At 39.9% G+C, this 19,671-nt stretch overlaps 2 protein-coding genes across 2 annotated transcripts; one reads left to right on the top strand and one right to left on the bottom strand.

Moving 5' to 3' along the window:
• Nucleotides 1-8,591: 8,591 nt before the first annotated feature.
• Nucleotides 8,592-12,042, bottom strand: atp5pd (ATP synthase peripheral stalk subunit d). The gene is made up of 6 exons (XM_028599855.1): nt 11,940-12,042; nt 11,379-11,517; nt 10,921-11,017; nt 10,644-10,715; nt 10,210-10,272; nt 8,592-8,915 (listed from the first exon to the last, which is right to left on the bottom strand). The coding sequence occupies exons 2-6, from the start codon at nt 11,498-11,500 to the stop codon at nt 8,784-8,786; spliced, it is 486 nt and encodes a 161-aa protein (XP_028455656.1). The 5' UTR covers nt 11,501-11,517; nt 11,940-12,042; the 3' UTR covers nt 8,592-8,783.
• Nucleotides 12,043-13,649: 1,607 nt separating this feature from the next.
• LOC114569440 (acyl-CoA synthetase family member 2, mitochondrial) lies at nt 13,650-18,425 on the top strand. Its single transcript, XM_028599252.1, has 16 exons — nt 13,650-13,756; nt 14,223-14,418; nt 14,592-14,720; nt 15,030-15,083; nt 15,770-15,888; nt 16,028-16,193; nt 16,292-16,387; nt 16,475-16,626; nt 16,711-16,802; nt 16,905-16,981; nt 17,087-17,194; nt 17,284-17,435; nt 17,572-17,713; nt 17,956-18,066; nt 18,151-18,219; nt 18,334-18,425. The coding sequence occupies exons 1-16, from the start codon at nt 13,650-13,652 to the stop codon at nt 18,382-18,384; spliced, it is 1,821 nt and encodes a 606-aa protein (XP_028455053.1). The 3' UTR covers nt 18,385-18,425.
• Nucleotides 18,426-19,671: the final 1,246 nt, after the last annotated feature.

The raw sequence follows: 19,671 nt of genomic DNA, 5'->3' as shown, positions 1-19,671 counted from the left end.
CTGAATTCATGTTTTTTTCAGGCTGTACAATTGTTTAAAAAAAACAACCAAAAAAAGCAAAAACGTTTTTTTGCCATTGAGAATAAAAGCTTTTATTCCCTGGATGAGTGTTCTGTGGTACTTTTGTAAAATCAATAATTGACTAAATCAAATTTTTTTTGATTGATCTATTTAGGCTGTGGGAAACTGATGGTTGCTTCTTACTATTTTTTGACATTTTAGTGCAAACAATCGATATTGAAAAAAAACACCCTGCAGATTAATCACATTACCGATGTAAATCCAAACTTGGTATTTTACGTTTGGCTGCAGATGGACATCTTGGGTAATTTCAGATCAGATATAAAAATCTGAGGTGCTAACAGTGTGTTTTTTTTTTTTCTTTTTCACATATTCTCCGTTGGAATAAAATCACTCATATGATGTGCATTAGCCTCCTCTCCAAGGTTCACCTTAGCCTTGAGCTGGGACCTTCTGCCAGGGGTACAGAGAGATTGATATCAGAGAGTTGGGAGTGGATTCCTCTGCCTTGGTTCCTGTGGTGATGGGGGTGGCTGTGTGTCAAGGTCAGTGTGAAAGGCCTCTTTGTTCCAGCGCAGCAGCCTGGTATGAGAGAGAGAGGACTGAAGACAGACCTGAATACAACCCTGTGACTGGGCACGCATCAGAGAGCCGCACTCTCTAACCACACTCCAAATTTTGATTGGCATGTGCTCAGGTTCCCTGCTTTAATGGAAGGCTTTTTATTTTGATCACCTCAAATCAAACGCAGGGAACAAATCCGGTTATTGGAGCTCTTAGCCGTGCTGCTTCACCAGTAGATGCAACCTGTGAGCCAGGCCTGTTAAGATGACATCTAGTTCATGGCCAAGGCTCTTTTTGTCTGCCTTTTCACTTAAACGGAAACACACCTAGAATGTTTTTCAATAAGTTGCCCCACATAGACAATTGCTTTTCCAGACAGCACTGTGCATTGAAATGAATGTCTGAATTCCAGCTGAAAGCCAGCGGTCCCTGAATTGCTCCCTGGGAAATGCAAACAGAGTTTCTATGGTAACGATGCCTTACTGTGAACCTTCTCGCTGTGGCTTTTGAGTCTTGGATGAGGAGGAGGAGGAGGAAGAGGAGGGTCAGTGGGCATTACTTGGCTGGCGGGTTCTGTGCAGGTCCAGCTGTCCTGGTTGTCAGACCTTCCTCTCTATCCAGGCAGCCTTGTTCTGCTTGTACCATGTGGCCACTAGCAGCTGGTAGATGCACAAGTCTTCAGGTGATTCCACTGCAACATAATCAATATCTGCATCACTGTCCAGAGTGTTGGTGATGGTGTGCGCTGTGCTCCATCTGAACCAGTGCAAATAAGCTCTTTGCACACAACAATTAGTCAATTAGTTGATTAAACGGTCAGTCAATCGACAGACGATAACCGATTAATAGTCAAAAATGTAATTTTTTCAAGCAAAAACGGCAAAGATTTGTTCCAGCTTCGCAAATGGGAACAATTTGACAACTTGTCCTTGAGTTGTAGAAAACTGTTTTCACTGTTGTCTGATGCGTTCTAGCTATTGTCACTAATACTGCACTTTCTTTCTGGGTTTAACTTGCATGATAAGCAGGCCAGAAAAACATCAAAAATAAAGTATAATTTAGGAGGATGTTTAGAAATAACATTTTATCACATTTGCTTCTAAAGGTTTAGGTACTAGTGTCACTGGGTGTAGCTCAACCAATTAATCTGACTAATTTGTTATAAATGCGCATGCTATCGGTTGCAACTTTATGGGTGAGGTCCGATTTTATTGTAATACCAGTTGAGAAGGACCAGTTTAAACCAGACATAAATATGTGGTGTCTTTGTCCTCTCAGTGTGATTCAGCCAGAAGTCATTGCATGGTCAGCTCGTGGGTGGAATTAAAAGAGAGACAGAGAGAGAAAAAAAAAAATACTGTTGAAAACTACAGCCACAGCAAAGTGCACAGTGACTTCGCAGAGAGAAGGGCAGTTGAGTTAAAGAGCAGGAGGTACCCAGCAGTGAGAAGAAGGCCTGCAAGCTCAGTGTCTTGGCTTATATTTTATGCCTCTTTGGGAAGTGCTGGAATGTGGGGAATGTGTTGACTTCACACACACACACACACACACACACACACACACAAACACACACGTGCTTCTTCCCCCTGTGCCACTGCCTTGATTAGCTGGAATCAATAGAGTCTCTGTGGTTTTTCTGTGTGTGTGTGTGTGTGTGAGCCTGCACTGTGCACGTGGCCCTAACCCCAGCACACATAAACACACCACCCCAGCAGCGAGATAGCCGCCACCCACACTGAGCCACAACTCACTCTGCAGCTGCAGTCCTAACACCTCCGATCTGACACAATGCTGCCGTGACACTTCTGTGATGCAGCCCTCACATGCTCACATTTCAGCTCACATTGAAGCTTTCATCCCAATAATCATGTCGAATATCACTCTCTTTATTTATATATAATTTGTTTTATTTATCAACAACCCACTTCAATTTAGGATTTCAGGGTTCCCTCTACTGTATATTTCAGCCATGTTTGTCAAATCCCATTAGCCTACTACGGAAAATTACCCCTAAAATTGTATGATAATTTATGATTAATCTATTTTTCACCAGTTAAATAAGTCCAGTTACACACATGAGTCATAGAGCTGGGTTTGAAAGGAACATCTGCTAATGATATCTGATAATCAACCAAAGTATTGCGCAAATTCAATGGTTGACCTGACGACGGAGCACCAAAGTCATTAACAATTATCTCCTAGTGCCCTTAAATATCTGTACCAAATTAAACGATCAACCTATGATGTGGTTTTTGAGATATTTTAGTCTGGACCAAAGTGGTAGACTAACTGACAGTTGACATTGCCATCCTTAAAGCCAAGTCGCTAGCGTGGCTAAAAATCTATAGCTGTGCCTAAAATAGGCATTTCTTTTATTTGAGTAGCTCAAACTTATTTTATTAACATTTTTATATTTTGATTGAACATTAAATGCATTCAGTCTATGCATACCATTCCAAATTCGAGCCAGATAGAGATGAACATATCAGAAAGCAAGGGTCAACAAGCCAATAAAGGCCCCTCACAGAATGCTCATTAATCCCCAGTGGGTCATGAGTTCCCCAGTCATGAAATGCCTCACAACCGCCTCCTTCGCCCCGCCTCTCCCACCGAAGCGCTGTGGCAGGATTAAGGACTCTGGTGTTGGGTGTCTCAAGCAAAAAGTGATTGCGAGTTCACAGCATGGGCCTGCATGTCTAAATATCAGGTATCAAAGGGGATCTGGGAATTGTGTGTTCCGAGTAAATGGGTAGTGTGCATGAAGTAGACCAGGCACTGTCTTCATCACATGGTTTGGAGATCAGGGTTGCTTAGTTTTGGCAGAGACTCATAGGATTGCATCCAGTCAAAATCATACATCATATAGCAATTATAGCCTGTTGATAAAACTACTAAACATGTATGTGATAGAAAGCTCCACACTGCTAAGCTTTATCATGTAAATTCCTATTTCCTGGCTGATGTCTGTGTTATGACTAATTATTTCTGTTTGTGAATGGTGATTTGCTGTTGCGGTCTGTTCCGACAAGACTGTCTCCTTTTTCCTTTTGTCCCTCATCGTCCTCTTTTCTTAATGAGTGAAAGTGCACGGCTGCTGTCAGCTCACATGGCTCCCAGAGGCCGCGTCGGGGTGCCCTGTTCGTTCAGCAAACACGCCAATGTCCTCCAGAGTGGGGGGTCCTGCTGCACAGAGCTGCTGGGAGCCGCCCAATGCCCAGCAGCCCAGCAGCCCAATAACTGAGCATAATTTGGCTCTGAGGACATCAAGCAAACACACTGCAAATGGCACTTCTATTTACTTGCCTTCACGTCCCCACCCCCAACAGCCTTCATTTACTGGGATCCGCAGTGCCATTTCCAGGAGCCCCATGGCAACAGGCGGCCTTGTCAACGGGGGGGGACAACTTTCTCATGATGTCACCATGTCATGGTGTTTGGCGGTCTGTTGCAAAGAGATGATGCTTGCTGTAAGATGTCAGGATCCCAATGTAACTTTTCCTTTTTCTTTCTACAAAAATAAATTTGGATTTTGGTATTGAACCTTGACCTTGAACTGTGATAGTAAAATCATGTTTCTTTGGAAGGATCAGGTTCTGTATATTTTATTCTCCCAATTCTGTTTGTTCCCTTGTTGTTTCTAGTTTCTCTTACTATCACCATAGTATTAGAAAATTATGCTTAGAACAGTTTTGCTTCAGTTTCTTTGTTAAACTGTTTGCATCCAAACTGCTGTTTTAGTATTTCTGTTTTAGTATTTTTCTCTTTCATGTGTTAATCATGAAAGCTGAGTGACCTTGCAAAGAGCCCAGGATGTATCCCTGAGGGCAGAATGCATAATGTGGAGGAGATGCCAGGCCTGACCAGAGATAAGAAGAAAGCTACTGATTGCATGAACCGAATAACTAACTTGACTCCCAACGCCTTTAAAAATTAAAACATGTAAACATTGTTCTGTATTTTTCGGAAACTGACAATCTGTAATCTGACAGCCAGCTCTTCACCCCACCTTGGAGTGTGGCCTCTTGGAGAAGCTATAAACACTTTTGCGATGTGGTTGGACAACACATTGTACAAACTTATTTTCTAGCATGACCCAGCCCTAAGTGATACAATGCATTGTGGATGGACCATCACAGAAAGCTCCACTGATCACAATAACAAAAGCTTGTCCTGTCACTAGAGCTCTCTTGACTTAATCTTGGCTTTGAATGAGCGTGTTGTTGCGTGCTCTATACAACCTTTCACTCATCAACCCTTGCTTCTTGTCTGATTATGATAATGCAATCTGCCAGGGCTCCTCTGCTCTCAGGCCTGTCAGACTCAGCAGAACTACTGTTTGCACAGTCCAATGAGCACCAGTGGCTTTGCCCTGTCGGTGGACTCCTCCTTGGCAACCAAGCTGACCCCTTCTGACCTCTGGCCCGGGTCATAGCCTTTGGATGAGAAGAAAAAAAAAATGGTTCCTGCCTAAATTCAGCCATTAGAATCTGGAGGAGGCGGGGGTGTGCCCTCTAGCCTCTAAAGGAAACACACATCTTTGGGCATTGGAGGGTGACAAACATCACCAGCCAAAGGCGGGACAAGTGCAGAGCATGATGGATTGTGTAATGGAACATGTGACGTTTGATGGATGTCTAAATGAGGAGCATAATAGCTTGAGTGATGGATAGGTAGGAAGTGAACACTTAGATTTTCACACAGGAGCGGATGTGAGCTGTTTGGTTTTGGGACAGAGAATGATGGAGCAATTCTTGAGGGAGGAGGACTCTGCAAATAAGGCAATAATGGCATTGTACTGCTGTTTAGTTTTTAGATAATTACTGTTTTAATTATCAAATAGATGGGCCCAATACCTGCATAAAAACAATTTCAAGCCATGAGCCCGCAACCCTCATGATCCAAATTAAATATATTATATTATATATATATATATATATATATATATATATTTATAAATGACATAATATTGCACTGTTAGTTTCAATGAGGCCAGTTAGATATGGCATGCATACAACATGGGTTATAAACTCCCTAGATGTGCAAAATGGACCAATAATCACACAGTAGAGCATTATGCAGACTACAGCATAATCCATGCTTTTGCACCAATGAAGGAATGTGGTAGTGTTAGATAGTTGAACTATCTCATATTAAATGCATTATGGTTAAAATAAATTACAAGGACATAACAGCATGATGAGAGATTGGTGTGAATTCCTGTCTTGAAACCTTAAAGATCACTTTGCCAAAAAAAAAAAAAAATCATTAAAAGCTGATAAATAGTTTGAGCGTGCTTTTTCAACATTATGAGCACATGTTAAATGGAAACCCAACCCAACAACAGCGCTGCCTAATTCAGGATAGCATCAGAGGAATTTAGGGCCTGTCACACACCAACTCACACATAGCACAGCTCAGCACCACATGCCCCAATGATTAAACAGATTTTTTACTTTTGCAAATACTTGACTGGATTGAAGACACATTAATTTCTCTCTGTACAATCCTTCAAATAAATTATTCTGTTCAATTACAGATTATGGGCTACATGTCACATAGGGGTTTTATTAAAATCATTACTGGTAGTAAACCAGCGTGCTGAGTTCTGAGTTGCGGCAACAGTTATCAAGTGAACAAGTGTTGGCAACAGCTGAATGGTCAGCTGGGAAAAGAATGGCTGAGCCCAGGGAAAGTAGAGCTGTAGGGGGTCACGCACACAAACACACACAGTTGTGTGCACATGCATGTATAGCTGTTTCACATAGTAGCTGGGCACAGGTGACAGTCAGTGACCCTTAATCAGAGTTCAGGACCCTGTTACGTTGCTAGGGAGCTGCCTGCACTCCAAAAGGTCAAAGGTCAACCTGATTGGTTAGCATTGAGGATGTGATCCACAACTGCAAAGTACTTAAAAAAAATATTTATTTCTTCCCGTTTGACTCAAAGCTTGTTTCGATTCTTTGCTCCACTTGCAGAGTTTTTAATCTTAACTTTTGAGTAGCGTCTTGAGAAAGCTGTTGTGGAGCTGTGTGGTCATGTTGCACCACAGTCATGTCAAGTTTACCCAGTTACAGACTGAAGAGACAAGAGCTTGCTAGTATGACATAATGTGAAATTTTGGGAGGATTATCACTGCTCCACTATGGAATGCATAACATGCCTGAGTGGGGAAATCAGAGATCAAGAGAGTAGCATTGAGGGCACCGGAGCCTCACGGTGTGCTGACAGAGACATTTTGTTACGGCCTGCAATCTAGAAAATGTGAGGCTGCTGAAAGAAAGTCCTAAATATGTTTATATGTCTCCACTTTTGCTGCTATGACTGTGGAGACAGCTCTATCATGTCTCATGTGGCTCTGGAGGACATTTGCCATGCCTGAAGAAATAACCCTGATGATGTCACCAGAGTCATCTAAGTTTGAGCTTGGAGAAATGTTTACTCAATGGGCATTTAGCAGGTGAGGAGATTTTAATAAAAGATGCTGTAGTAAGTTGCATTATGGGAACTGTAAGATCAAGTGTTTTTTGGAGCTTGACCCAAGATATCTAAATGTCAATGCTGCTTTGATTTTGATCACCATTTACTTTTTTAAAGCTGTTTCTAGCAAGTTGCCAAATGTTGTGGAATTGCAATAATACTGGTGTGCCAGTTTAATCCAAGATTTAAATAAGTAAAACATAAACCACAGTTTTTTTCTTTTTTTCAAATACTGTCAATGAATTTCATGCATATACAGTATCAATTGTTGAGTTCCATTACATTGCTTTTCCTTGAGTATTTAGGAAATAAAGGTAGGTGATTTTCACTTTTGTAATTCTGGCATTTGTCCTAACAAACTTATCTGTCCTAACTTTTTCATAGCAAGTATGAAAAAAAGATAACATTTTAAGGGGTAATATTACCTTAGTTCATCCATCTGAGTAATATAAAGTAATGTAAAGTATGCACTGCTATTTTGGAAAGGGTGAAGACCTACTAACACACGGTTTAGTTTTAATACGGTCTAGTGTCTGAATGTGTCACCTTTTCTCCACTTTGAAAACAAAAAGCAAAATGCAAACTGCTTAGAAAAACCCTGGCCTAAATAAATTGATTATAAAAAATAGGTTGACGGCAGTTAGTTCAATAGGTGAATACAAGGTAAGGCCATAGGTTAACACATCTCTCTTAATGAGACAGATGCTGCCCCCTGGAGGAAGACAGTCTCTTGCCACTGCTCTATATGATGAATCCTGGGGCAATCACAATGTTGAGGCCAGAGTACATCCCCCCACCTATCACCATCACGTCTGCATCGAAAGACCGAGTTATGTACAATATAAAACCACAAACCAAACCTATAATAACAGAGTAATAAGAGCACAGAAAGTAGGTTTTATGTTTAAAGTCTCTCTCCAATCCCTGAGAGAACGCTAATATTTCCAGCAGTGGTGAAATGTAGATTTATGCTGTAGTCATAACAAAGCCTGAACAAGTCTGACACTGCATAATAAAAGTGCTGGAGCTATGATAATTTGTACAAGCCAGCCACACAGTGATGAATGCCTTGATTCTGTCTAATGTAATAGTGGATCCAACACAGTAAGGGCGTGCCTACCTGGACAGGAGTAAATATATAAAGAGATGAGTGCTGCTGCCCTGCTGATGCAGAAAACTGACAACTATAGGTCGCTTTCGCAAAGACAACAGTGACCCCACGAGGGAAGGAAACCCTACTCTGCTTTCTGCTGAAAGTGATTTGGCCGAGTGTGTACTTTAAAACTCATCAGTGTATCCACAAGGATTAGATTTCTAGTGAGCGTTGGAGGATATTTCATACCAAATTTAGAAAGAAAACACAGTCAAACAGATCAAATTGAGTTCATAACGCCTGGGAAGAAATTTAGTAATAAAACAACAACTTTTTGCCTGTGAGGGGTCTATGAGGCTGTTTATACTGGGCCTGTGAACACTGACAACCTTTAACTCATTTTACTGATCTCATAAAACAAGAAAGTTTAACCATATTTTCAAGTCTAATATGCTTCATTTTAATTTTTTCCTCCAGTAATACAGTTCTTACAGTGGAAAAAAACAACAACATTTCAGTTATTTACTAGACTCCTGAATGGATGAAACAAGAATTTAATACACATACTGTACAGGTCTTCCTCAGTGGAAGATGCATTATATATAGAATATGGTCAGAGTAGATACGTTTACAGTTCAGCAATGGGTTTGTGTGGCCAGTAAGGATGTTTCTCTTTGTCCAGCTTCGTTTCGGGGAAAGTGTCGTTCAGGTCTTCGACGGTCATCTGGTCGAAGGGAATCATGTTCTGGAATTTGTCCAGCTGGGAAAGGAAGAGCACAGGATGAGGACAAAAGTGAAGAGGAAGTTTGTGGTAGAATCAGGAAATATAAGACAAGGGAAGTAAATAAATAAGAACCAGATTCTCTTAAAACTATTTCAGTTCTAGTACAGTATTACTGCATTTTTTTTTAAGATTATTTTTTGGGGCATTTTTAAGCCTTTATTTATAGAGGACAGCTGAAGACATTGAAGGGGAGAGAGAGGGGGGAATGACAGCTGTAAAGGGCCGCAGATCGGAGTCAAACCGGCGGCTGCTGCGTCAAGGAGTAAACCTTTGTAGATCGGCTTTTCTAATTATATCTGAGTCAGCACACATGTAGCCTATAGGCATAATTTACTCTCCCCTCCTCTTTTGCATATTTTGTTGAGGAAGTAACCTCCTTAAATGTGCATATGACAATTATTCACCTCAATGATATATTCATTCAGCCCCGTTTGAGACTCTGATCTCTGAATGAGACTAAGTTTAGGGAAGCGGCTGTACGTCGGAGGTGGAAAACCAAAACTACGGCAGAAATACACGGAGAACGCGTCACATCTGCCGCAGCATGCCTACAGCAGAGCTGAACCTGAAGCTGGACAGACCACGGAAGGCGCGCTGCTCATCTCTATTTTTACAGAGAGAATGGACACTAAGCGACGCACAGATCTGCTTCAGAGCGCCGTGTGTTTGAGTCTGAACGTATTGCCCTCCTAAACGGTGTTGATGGCATCAATGTATTCGATTTGGCTTTAATTTCTCAGAAAATAACACCTTTCCTCACTTAGAGGCGGTTGCTAGGTGATAGCAACAAATATGGCATGATGGTCAGACCCCGCACGTAGCTGCCCGTTCTATTTGCCTCGGAAGAATAAACTGGACAAAGTTACAGTTCTATTAAGAGTTCTAGCACAACGAAATAAGGAAACTTATGATTTCGAGGGTTTCATACTTTCAGTCAACTTTTCAAAATACATTCAGGGTTACACTCAAAACATTCAGGGCTGAAGCCCTGGCAAAATCAGCTGACGCCGCCTCTGGTGGGTAATAAATGAATATTGGGCAACAGGAAACGCACACTCAAATTTGTCTTACATACTTCAATAGAAGTGAAAGGGAGATGGAGTGGATATTTGTAGGACGGAGGTGTAATGTGACCATACCTTTAGTTTGTATATCTGTGTGATCTGGATTGTAGATTTGTGTCTAAGACAATTTCCAGCTTTTGTATTTTAAGACAGTATTGATACACACAGGGGTTATGATATAAGTTTTTACATTTATAATTCCCCACCTCTTTCTCATACTGGGCAATACGACCTTTGGATGCTTCGATGTAGGCAGCAGCCGTTGTGTTCTGGAAGACAAAGAGTTTGTGTACACTACAAAATCCATTGCCACTATGTTGCATAAGCACATTGGAAAAACAACTAAATCATTTTAAGACCATCTAAAACAAATGCACTTGTGGATGATATTGTTTTATTTGGCCCAGCTCAAATTTTACTTGAAAATGTATTAATTAAAATTCTATCAAAATAAGTTATAGGTATCTGGTTCCTTCTCTATGATTGCTGGTGTTTGTACACAAACAAGTATGTTACAGACAAATTTAAAATTGCTTTTACTACACTTAATCTCTTTTCTATAGTTTGAGGAAAACTTGAATAAAATTACAATACACTGCCAGATGCATATGCCATCTAATGCTATCACATTGGCACTCACCGCTTCTGCCTCCTGTGCATTGATAAGAGCTGTCTGAGTGTCTACAGGCTCAGGAACCTTCAGGCCGCTGAACTGAGAAGAAACAGAAAGTTAATAGGATATCTGATAACAATAAAATACTCAACATGCTGTTATTATGGTCTTAACATCACTTTGCCTAATAATAATAATAATAATAATAATAATAATAATATACAGGTTTTATTTTCACTTCCGTTTAAAGACTTAAATCAGTTTTCAGGATTACATAGTCAGATTTGCTGGTAACTTCTCTTACCTTCTTTTCAAACTCATCCACCATGCCTGCTTTAACCACAGCAGACCTGTAGTAGCTCCAGTCAATTGCAGCGGGTTTCTCTGGCAGAGAGGTGAGCCTGTGAACACAGTCATCTCTTTATAAACACCATAGTTTACCCTTAGCAGTGGTGTGTCAAGAGAATAGCGTAGTACCAACATATTGTGTGTGTGTATGTAATGCCTGCTAAATGTGCAGAAGAATATGCACATACTACTATACTCAGAAGTACATTGGTGTTGCAGCATTATCGTTACCCTTCTAAAAAGGTAAGAATTTTCAAAGTTCAGTACAATGATAAGAGCTGGACATATGTTGGAAATTGTATATGTATGTATGTATGTATGTATGTATGTATGTATGTATGTATATATATATATATATATATATATATATATATATATATATATATATATATATATAAAACTTGAAATACAAACTTTGCAGCAACAGCATCACTCCGTGTCTTCAGGTTATTAAACATGGTCCTCTGGTTGGGCGGAACCCTCTCTGCAAAAGCCACCCAGTCAATGGTCTTCAGTGCAACTCGTCTCCCAGCCATGTTTCACTGCGTGTTCACTAGAGGGGCAGGGAAACTAAAGATTGATCCTTACTCACAATGAACAATGTTAATGGCGTAGCCACTTCAAATAGCTTCTCTTTATTGGCATTGTTCGAAATAAGCATCTGTGTCTCCATTTCTTTTAACACATATTTGGATATGGCCCCGAGTCTCTTTGGAAAGACAAACTAATTGATAATTTGCCAGGTATTAGTGTGTCCTACATAACAACAACAAACGCAGTCAGCAAACGTAGCTAACATTAGCAAGGTCAGAACAACAACACAGCCGACAGACGGAATATTAAACAGCAGATTTACTTTAGTGTCCTGTTGCAACATTTTGTAAAATAATCTGCTACATTCCTCCTGAATTACATTGCAACAATCTGTTTAAAGCATCTTTGTGATAAAGTTGATTAGCTAGCTACATGTCATACCGTCGAAGGGACGAACTCCTCCAAACTGACTGCCGACAGGAAACGGAAATGTACGATGAGCTTCATTTAAAAGGTTAATTTAACAGTTAGCTAATGTCATAAAAACAAACTGTTAGCGACGGTCTCAAATTCGTGATATAGCTAATTACACTCAAATACTTTTTTATTGAAAAGAAAACCTCAACCACGGATTTGTCAACTGTAAACGGCCATATAAGGTAACGACCAGTCAACTCAATGTATTACCACTCCTCTTCATTGTTTTATTTTGAAAATTTGACAGAAAATTTAAATGTAGTGTATTATTTCTGCCTTGACGCTAAGTGGAGAATTATTTACAGAGCGTGGGACCTTAATGATATTTAAAAAGTGTAGTATTAATGCCGATACTACTATTAGAAAATAAAGTATTGTATGACGTCTCAGCAAATGTTTCTGACCATTATAGTTTTATTTGGAAAGTCACATCCAGAATGCACTGATCAGAACTACATAAACATTTGACTATATCCAAATGGGCACATGTGTATCATTCTATTGTATAGTCTATGATCATTCTGTAGGGCAGCTATTTTAAATTGTATCCCTCACGTGTCCCTCTCTCCAGGGCTACAGCTACCACTGTTGTTTACCCTATTGTTTCTTCTATAACCCTATTGTTTCTTCTATAACAAATTCATTTTTTTTTTAAAGTTGATTCTGACAATAATTTAGACTTTAAATCTGACTAGGCACAAAAATGAAATATAAATACATATTAAATAGATAGAAATAGAATAGAAAATAGAGTGTTGCACTCACTCATGACATCAGTATTTCCTAACTCCTGCCTCAAGAGTGAGGACACAATGATCCAGAGGAGGAAAACCAAGAAGAGGAGCAGGGGTCCACCTCCTGTTATGCTATGCAGGTGGGTGGCCCTACTGAACACAACCATCACCATGTGCATGATGAGACACCCGTCATCTTTATCTTTCCCCTCTGAAGACCTTAGAAATGTAACACATAGGCAGAGGATTTGTGGTTGTAAAAATGTGTAGTTAGCAAGAATCGTGGTCAGTTATACAAATGGTTATAAATAAATAAATACACTTACTGTACATTTTCAAAACCTTATTGAGGAAGGCAACAATGAATTGAACGATGAGTTCAAGGTGAGACTTTAGCCAGAAAATTGTTTTTGTGCATTGTTTTTTGAGTTTATTTGTCTTTTGTCAGCCTGCCTCCCTCACTACTGACAGGGCATCACCTAACAGCAACCCTTGCATAAAATATGAATTGTCTACAAATCATTGTTATATAACATTATTCCTAATATTATGTCACCCTGAATTTAGTTTGTTGGCAAATAGTTCATATAATATAATAAATTCTTAGCCCAAGACATACAAGCATACTGCAACACTTAATTTTGTTACCACCTCACTGCCTGCTGCGTACATGGGTGAAGACATGCTTTACACCAGGTAAACATGCTGCAGCCAACCCCGCCCCTGCTGCTGCACAGAGGATCTTTGCTGTGGCTGTGGTGTGTGACACATTTATCTTTTGTGCTTGCAGATTAGACCTACAGTCTATAGGTCAGACAGACTGACTGACTGATTGCCACCGGAGGGACCATAAATGTATGGAGGGGCAGATATTCCTTCCTTTTATAGAGAGAAGACACTTAGATCCAGTTGAACCCAGACTGTGCCATACTTAAGACAAATGTCAGCACTGCTAAGATCTTGGGCTCAAAGTCTTAGATCTGTGGATGGACTCAAACACAGCAAGGTTTGGAAACTATGCAGCTCAAGTTTGCTCCAGTGGTGTCGGTAAGTTTATAATCTTTATGTCCAGTGGTCAAATGGCAACCTTTAAAAGAAAGATGGTTTTCCATAGAGACAATGCATGCATTTAAGGAATAACCATGACTTACCTTATGCTTTTGCTACGAGTTTTCTTGGCTATTAAGACAGAGATGAGTCTGTGGGTTTTCTTGGTATGGTTTATGTTTGTTTTTTATTTATTGTATATTACAGATAGACAGGTTAAGTGGGGAGCCTGAAAGGGGATGACATGCAGCAAAGGGCCACAGATCAATTCAATGTTTTCATCTCTTATTTTTTTCGGCTTATCCAAGGTTCACTGTTTAACAGCCACATGTATTCTGTGATATACTGTAGAGGAATGGTATATTATCATTTTCTTCAAAATCTGCAGTAAATGATGATCCTCAAATCATAGTCTATATGTACTATATTTGACCTCTGTCTTTTTCCCTAAATCTTTGAATGTCAGGTCCCTCCATGTGGACAGTCCTCCTCGCAAACCCTCACTGACCAGCAGCTATGTCCATGGCACCTCCTCCATGTCTCTGCTCCCCCTGACTGTAGGACAGAGTCTGGACTCCATAGTCCAGCGCTGGCCTGACCGTGAAGCTGTGGTCTTTCTGCAGGACGGCATCCGGAAAACCTTTGTGCAGTTTCAGCAAGATGTGTGTCAGATTTTGTGCCTTCCCAAATGTATCAACAGTAAAACACTATTCATGTTTTACCAATGAGTCACCTATTTCAATACAAACACTGAGACAATTAGTAAGATGAACTTGTCAAATAACTGCTAAATGAAACTTGTTGTACTCTATTTTTGTGATATTCATGGGTGCAGGTTGACAAGGCGGCTGCAGGTCTGCTTGCTTTGGGCCTGAAGCGAGGCGACAGGCTGGGAGTTTGGGGACCCAACACGTATGAATGGATCCTTTTCCAGTTTGCTTTAGCCAAAGCTGGAATTATACTGGTCAGTTTGGGAGTGGTTTATACCTTTAAACATTAATTTACTGTGTAGCATTGTGTTTAGACAGTCTGCTCTGTGTTACATAACACGCTGCTGTCAAGTGTCAGTGAGTAGGACATTGAACCTTTTTAAGGGCCCTGGTGAGCTATTCTGTAGTTGTACCATTCTGTAGTTGTACCATTAATTTCCATGATTTAATATGGTATTCAGCTAGTACACAATACATAATGTGTAAGATATGGCATGTGCTGTAAAGCCGTTTAAAACAGAGTGGTGTATAAATACACTTGTTTCAACTTAATATATGTGCAGGTGTCATTGAACCCAGCCTATCAAGTGACGGAAGTGGAGTTTACTCTAAAAAAGGTACGGCGGGTTTTGTTAGGCATTAGCCTACTTACATTACATAACTTACAATACTTGTAGTGGTGTCTGAACCTGGTGCATAAAATAACAAGGGAAAATTAGGTATCCCTTCTGTTCTCACACGACTTGCAGTACAATTTGGAACTTTTTAAAAATGTATTTCCATTTTCTTAAGATTCTAATGTTAAGAAAATGGGGCTGACAACGGCAAAATGTAAACGGGGGGAGGGGTTCTAAAATTCTGTTTAAAAGTGTGGGCCAACAACACCACCTAGAATTTTTTGTCATGAGGCCTAGGACCTCTTGTGAGAAAACATTAAAACTCAGGTTTTTTTCAACGGGAGAGCAGTCATAAACCAGTGACGTTTAAAATGAGGTGACCACAGACGATTATGTACAATGTTTATTTTTTTAAACTTGGATACAAATTTTAAAAAGTCAACAGTCTTCCTTAAACTACTAAAAAAAAAAACATTGAAGCCAAGACACAAGTCCAAAACACAGCTGAAACATAAATCAATATCTATTAAAAATAATGCAGTGACAAAGTAAAATTTAAGGACTTGGGATGCAGCCATAGTCTTTCCACACACTCACCTAGACCGCAGGCAGCATACAAAATCCCTACACACACGACTCTGTAAAGTAAGAACATAAATTCAACAGAACTGATTTGTCATATGCAGGTCCAGTGTAAAGCTGTGGTCTGCCCTACACGCTTTAAAACCCAAAACTTCTGTGAGATGCTGAGGGAGCTCTGCCCAGAGCTCGACAGGACCCCAGTAGGCATGATCAAAAGCTCCAGGTTTGACAGAGCCAATGTCAGATTTAATATATGTTCTTCCTCTATTGTCATTATGGGAGTAAAAGAGCATAAATACTTCACAATCTATAATTTATGGTTATGTGGATGTGATATAAATATCCTGTCTTAGGTCTGCCAGGTTGCCAGACTTGCGAATGGTGATAGTGACAGATAGCAGACAGCCAGGGATGCTCCACGTAGAGGATGTGATGCAAGCAGGGGAGAGTCAGCACCACAAAGAGCTGATGATGGATCTGCAGAGCAAACTGTCCTTCGATGAGCCCATCAACATTCAGTTCACATCAGTAACCTTCACTGTCACATGTGTATTGTATAACTTGGACTAACATTATGATTTAACAATGATCCAGATGAAGTCATGTTGCTAGTGTATTTGTTCCAGGGGACGACAGGGAGTCCGAAGGGAGCCAGTCTTTCCCACCACAATATTGTAAACAATGCTTACTTTATTGGTCTCCGAATGGGTTTTGGATGGAGAGTAAGTACATATTTGTCTCTTGATTTGAAGTCAAATGAAACAATGACAGTTAAATGAAAATAATCTCATTTTCCACATTCCCATCAGCCTCAGGTGCGAGTGTGTATGCCCGTTCCCATGTACCACTGCTTTGGCTCTGTGTTGGGAGGGATGTGTATGGCATTGCATGGTATCACACTGGTCTTCCCTTCCTCTGGCTACAACAGCCGAGCCAACCTGGAGGCCATTCAGAGTGAAAAGTATGGCACCCTGCTCATCACCCAAAAGACTTTCAAATATACAGTATTATGCACCTCAATTGATTCTTGTTTTTTTCATACAAGGTGCAATTTCATCTATGGCACTCCCACAATGTTCATTGACATGCTTAGCCAACAGGATTTACACAAGTATGATTTATCTACAATTGAAGCTGGTAAAAGATTTAAAGACTGAAACATAATTAATATGTATTTACCTTGGTGTGATGTTTAGCAAGCATTTGAGGCATTCTTGTTTATGTTCTGCTGTGTTTCAGGTGTCATGGGGGGTTCACCGTGCCCTCCTGAGATTGTGAGAAAACTGAAAACAGACATGAACATGAAAGAGATAATGGTCAGCGGTTAAATGTTCTATACATCTTCAAATTATGCCTTATAAAACGTTTACAATTATAGCTTCTCCAGCATGTAAGAACATGTGTACATGCTGGTTTAACAGATTGCTTATGGATCTACTGAGAACAGCCCCGTCACATTTCTGGGATTTCCACAAGACAATGAAGAGCTGAAGATAAATACTGTTGGATGTATCATGAGCCACACTGAGGTATACCTTATTATGCCTTATTTTTTGCAGAAAACCTTTTATATCGTGATTACCACACTGTTCCTAATGCCTGTATGTCTTTACTATAGGCTAAAGTGGTGGACCCTACTACTGGGGAGATTGTCCCTCTGGGGGCCTCAGGAGAGCTGATGATCAGAGGCAGCTGTGTGATGCATGGATACTGGGACGATCCTGAGAAAACCAGAGAGGTTATCTCCCAAGACCGCTGGTACAGGACTGGGTAAGATGCTATATGTATAATATACACCTACTCTTTGTCTAAAAGAGAATATATTATGTAACTGGAACAGGAATTGATGCTCACATGGGAAATATTGTATACATGTTTGATGTTGTGTGTTTCATCTTCTACACAGTGACACAGCCAGTCTGAACAGTTTGGGATATTGCAGCATTGAAGGACGCATAAAGGACATGATCATCCGAGGAGGGGAGAACATTTACCCTGCTGAGATAGAGCAATATCTCTATACACATCCTAAAGTCCAGGAGGTGCTGGTGAGACATAGAACCACTGGAGGGCAGCTGATGTCAGATACATTGTCTGCAAGCAGTCAACAGCAAAGATACACCTTGAAGCCATAGGCCAACTTTATGTCTCTCTGAATGTCGGGACAATTGTAGACGTTATTAAAAAAAAAAATTTAAAAGTAAAATGCATTTTTGAGAACATATATTTTAGTCAGCTGAGTTTTTTAAACTTACATTTTAGTTGTTCTATTTCTCTGTGTGTTTCCCAGGTGGTTGGAGTGAAGGATGAGAGGCTGGGCGAGCAGGTGTGTGCCTGCATCAGGCTGAGGGAGGGCCAGACCTCCACTGCAGAGGAGATAAGAGCATTCTGCAAAGGCCAGGTGAGAGGTGATGTGATAAATAAAACTGCTCAATTTACTTAAAATCAGAGCACAGCTGTACAGTTTGTGTCTCCCCCCCCCCAGATTTCTCACTTCAAGATCCCACACTATGTGATCTTTGTCGACAGCTACCCTCTGACAGTCTCTGGAAAGGTACGATACTTCTGCTCTCACACACCAACATCGCTGAACTATCAAGATCACCGCGATGATTTACGGTTTAATTATATAACAAAACTGAAATATCTGCTGTTTCTGCTTTTCTAGATCAAGAAGAACATATTAAAGGAAGAAATGGAGAAGAAATTAGGCCTCTAATTGTTTTCTGAGTGAAAATTGGTAATTATATTAAAGGTCCCATGGCGTGAAAATGTCACTTTATGAGGTTGAATTTCGCGAAAGAGACTTCACATTCACTATTAGAGGACCACCAAGGTCTATACAAAAGCATCCAAAGAGCACCATGTCATGGGACCTTTAATAAGTGGTGTTCTTTTCCCTTTTAATTGACAGGTAAAAGTAAACCATCGCCTGTAGGTGGCACTGAAGGCTCCATCATGTAAAGCTGTGTGAATGTGAATATTTGCAAATCTTATTATGATGTTTTTATTAAAATCATTGAAATCATTTTTGACTTATTAAAGGTGATAAAATAAAAATGACATTATAAAACAGAATTACAACTAATATTCAAGCAGGACAAGCACAAAGTACTTTTAAGAAAATATTAGGGCTGGGCAAGTTATCGCGTTAATTAATTAATTAATTAACGCCGACAATTATTTTATTGCGCATTAACGCCGTTTTTATTATTTCTTTTATTATTCTAAAGGTCTGTTGCTCACAGGCTTATCACTTACTACACTACTTCTAGTCTGAAATATCACCTAAATGCAATACACAGGTATGAGATTCCCTCAAGATGCACCATCACAAGAAGAATACACGAGTTGTATGAAAAGGAGAGGACCGCAAAAGCGACAACTTTACAACGAGTTACTCTAACTGGGGACTACTGGACATGACTGGGTAACCATGATTACCTCAGAGTTACAGTGCATTATATTGATGAACAGTGGGCGCTGCATTTACATGCTCTGACTGTAATGAAAACAGAGGAGAGACCTTATGCTGAAACGTTTGTGCTTCACCTCACTCTAACAGGGACATTTGGTACTGAACATAGACTGGTTATGCTACTCCCTGATAAAAGAAAAAAAATGTTCTGCTGTTATCTCAGAAATTTCCTGTTTTAATGTTATGATTGTGGCTCAGGATTTTGTGGGCAGTTTTATTTTATATATAACAAACAGGATAACATTAATTCCCTGGCAGTGGCAATAAGCTTTAATTTTGTATTTGCTTTGATTACATTGTTTACAATATTTTATTTAACTGCTAATGTATAAACAAAATGCTGATAAGTGTTCACAGAACAAATGTTATGGCACTTTTGTTCATATGGCAGAACATTTAAAATAAAATTGCGCTATACACTACTTTTGAATTCATTATTGGATTTTGCGTATAACAATGCGATTAATCACGATTAATCAGGGAAATAATGTGATTTATTGCGATTAAAACTTTTAATTTTAATTAAAA

Source organism: Perca flavescens, chromosome 15, assembly GCF_004354835.1.
Source record: "Perca flavescens isolate YP-PL-M2 chromosome 15, PFLA_1.0, whole genome shotgun sequence".
In the NCBI taxonomy this organism is placed as follows: Eukaryota; Metazoa; Chordata; class Actinopteri; order Perciformes; family Percidae; genus Perca; species Perca flavescens.
This window is presented reverse-complemented; position numbering and strand designations above follow the sequence as displayed.

Coding starts and splice junctions, on each gene's coding strand:
- LOC114569440 (XM_028599252.1), top strand. CDS start 13,650: ATGTCAGCACTGCTAAGATCTTGGGCTCAAAGTCTTAGATCTGTGGAT. Junction 15,084..15,769: donor TGGAGTTTACTCTAAAAAAG/GTACGGCGGGTT, acceptor TGTCATATGCAG/GTCCAGTGTAAAGCTGTGGT. Junction 16,388..16,474: donor GAATGGGTTTTGGATGGAGA/GTAAGTACATAT, acceptor CATTCCCATCAG/CCTCAGGTGCGAGTGTGTAT.
- atp5pd (XM_028599855.1), bottom strand. CDS start 11,500: ATGGCTGGGAGACGAGTTGCACTGAAGACCATTGACTGGGTGGCTTTT. Junction 10,716..10,920: donor TGGATGAGTTTGAAAAGAAG/GTAAGAGAAGTT, acceptor GTTTCTTCTCAG/TTCAGCGGCCTGAAGGTTCC. Junction 8,916..10,209: donor TTGCCCAGTATGAGAAAGAG/GTGGGGAATTAT, acceptor TTCCTTTCCCAG/CTGGACAAATTCCAGAACAT.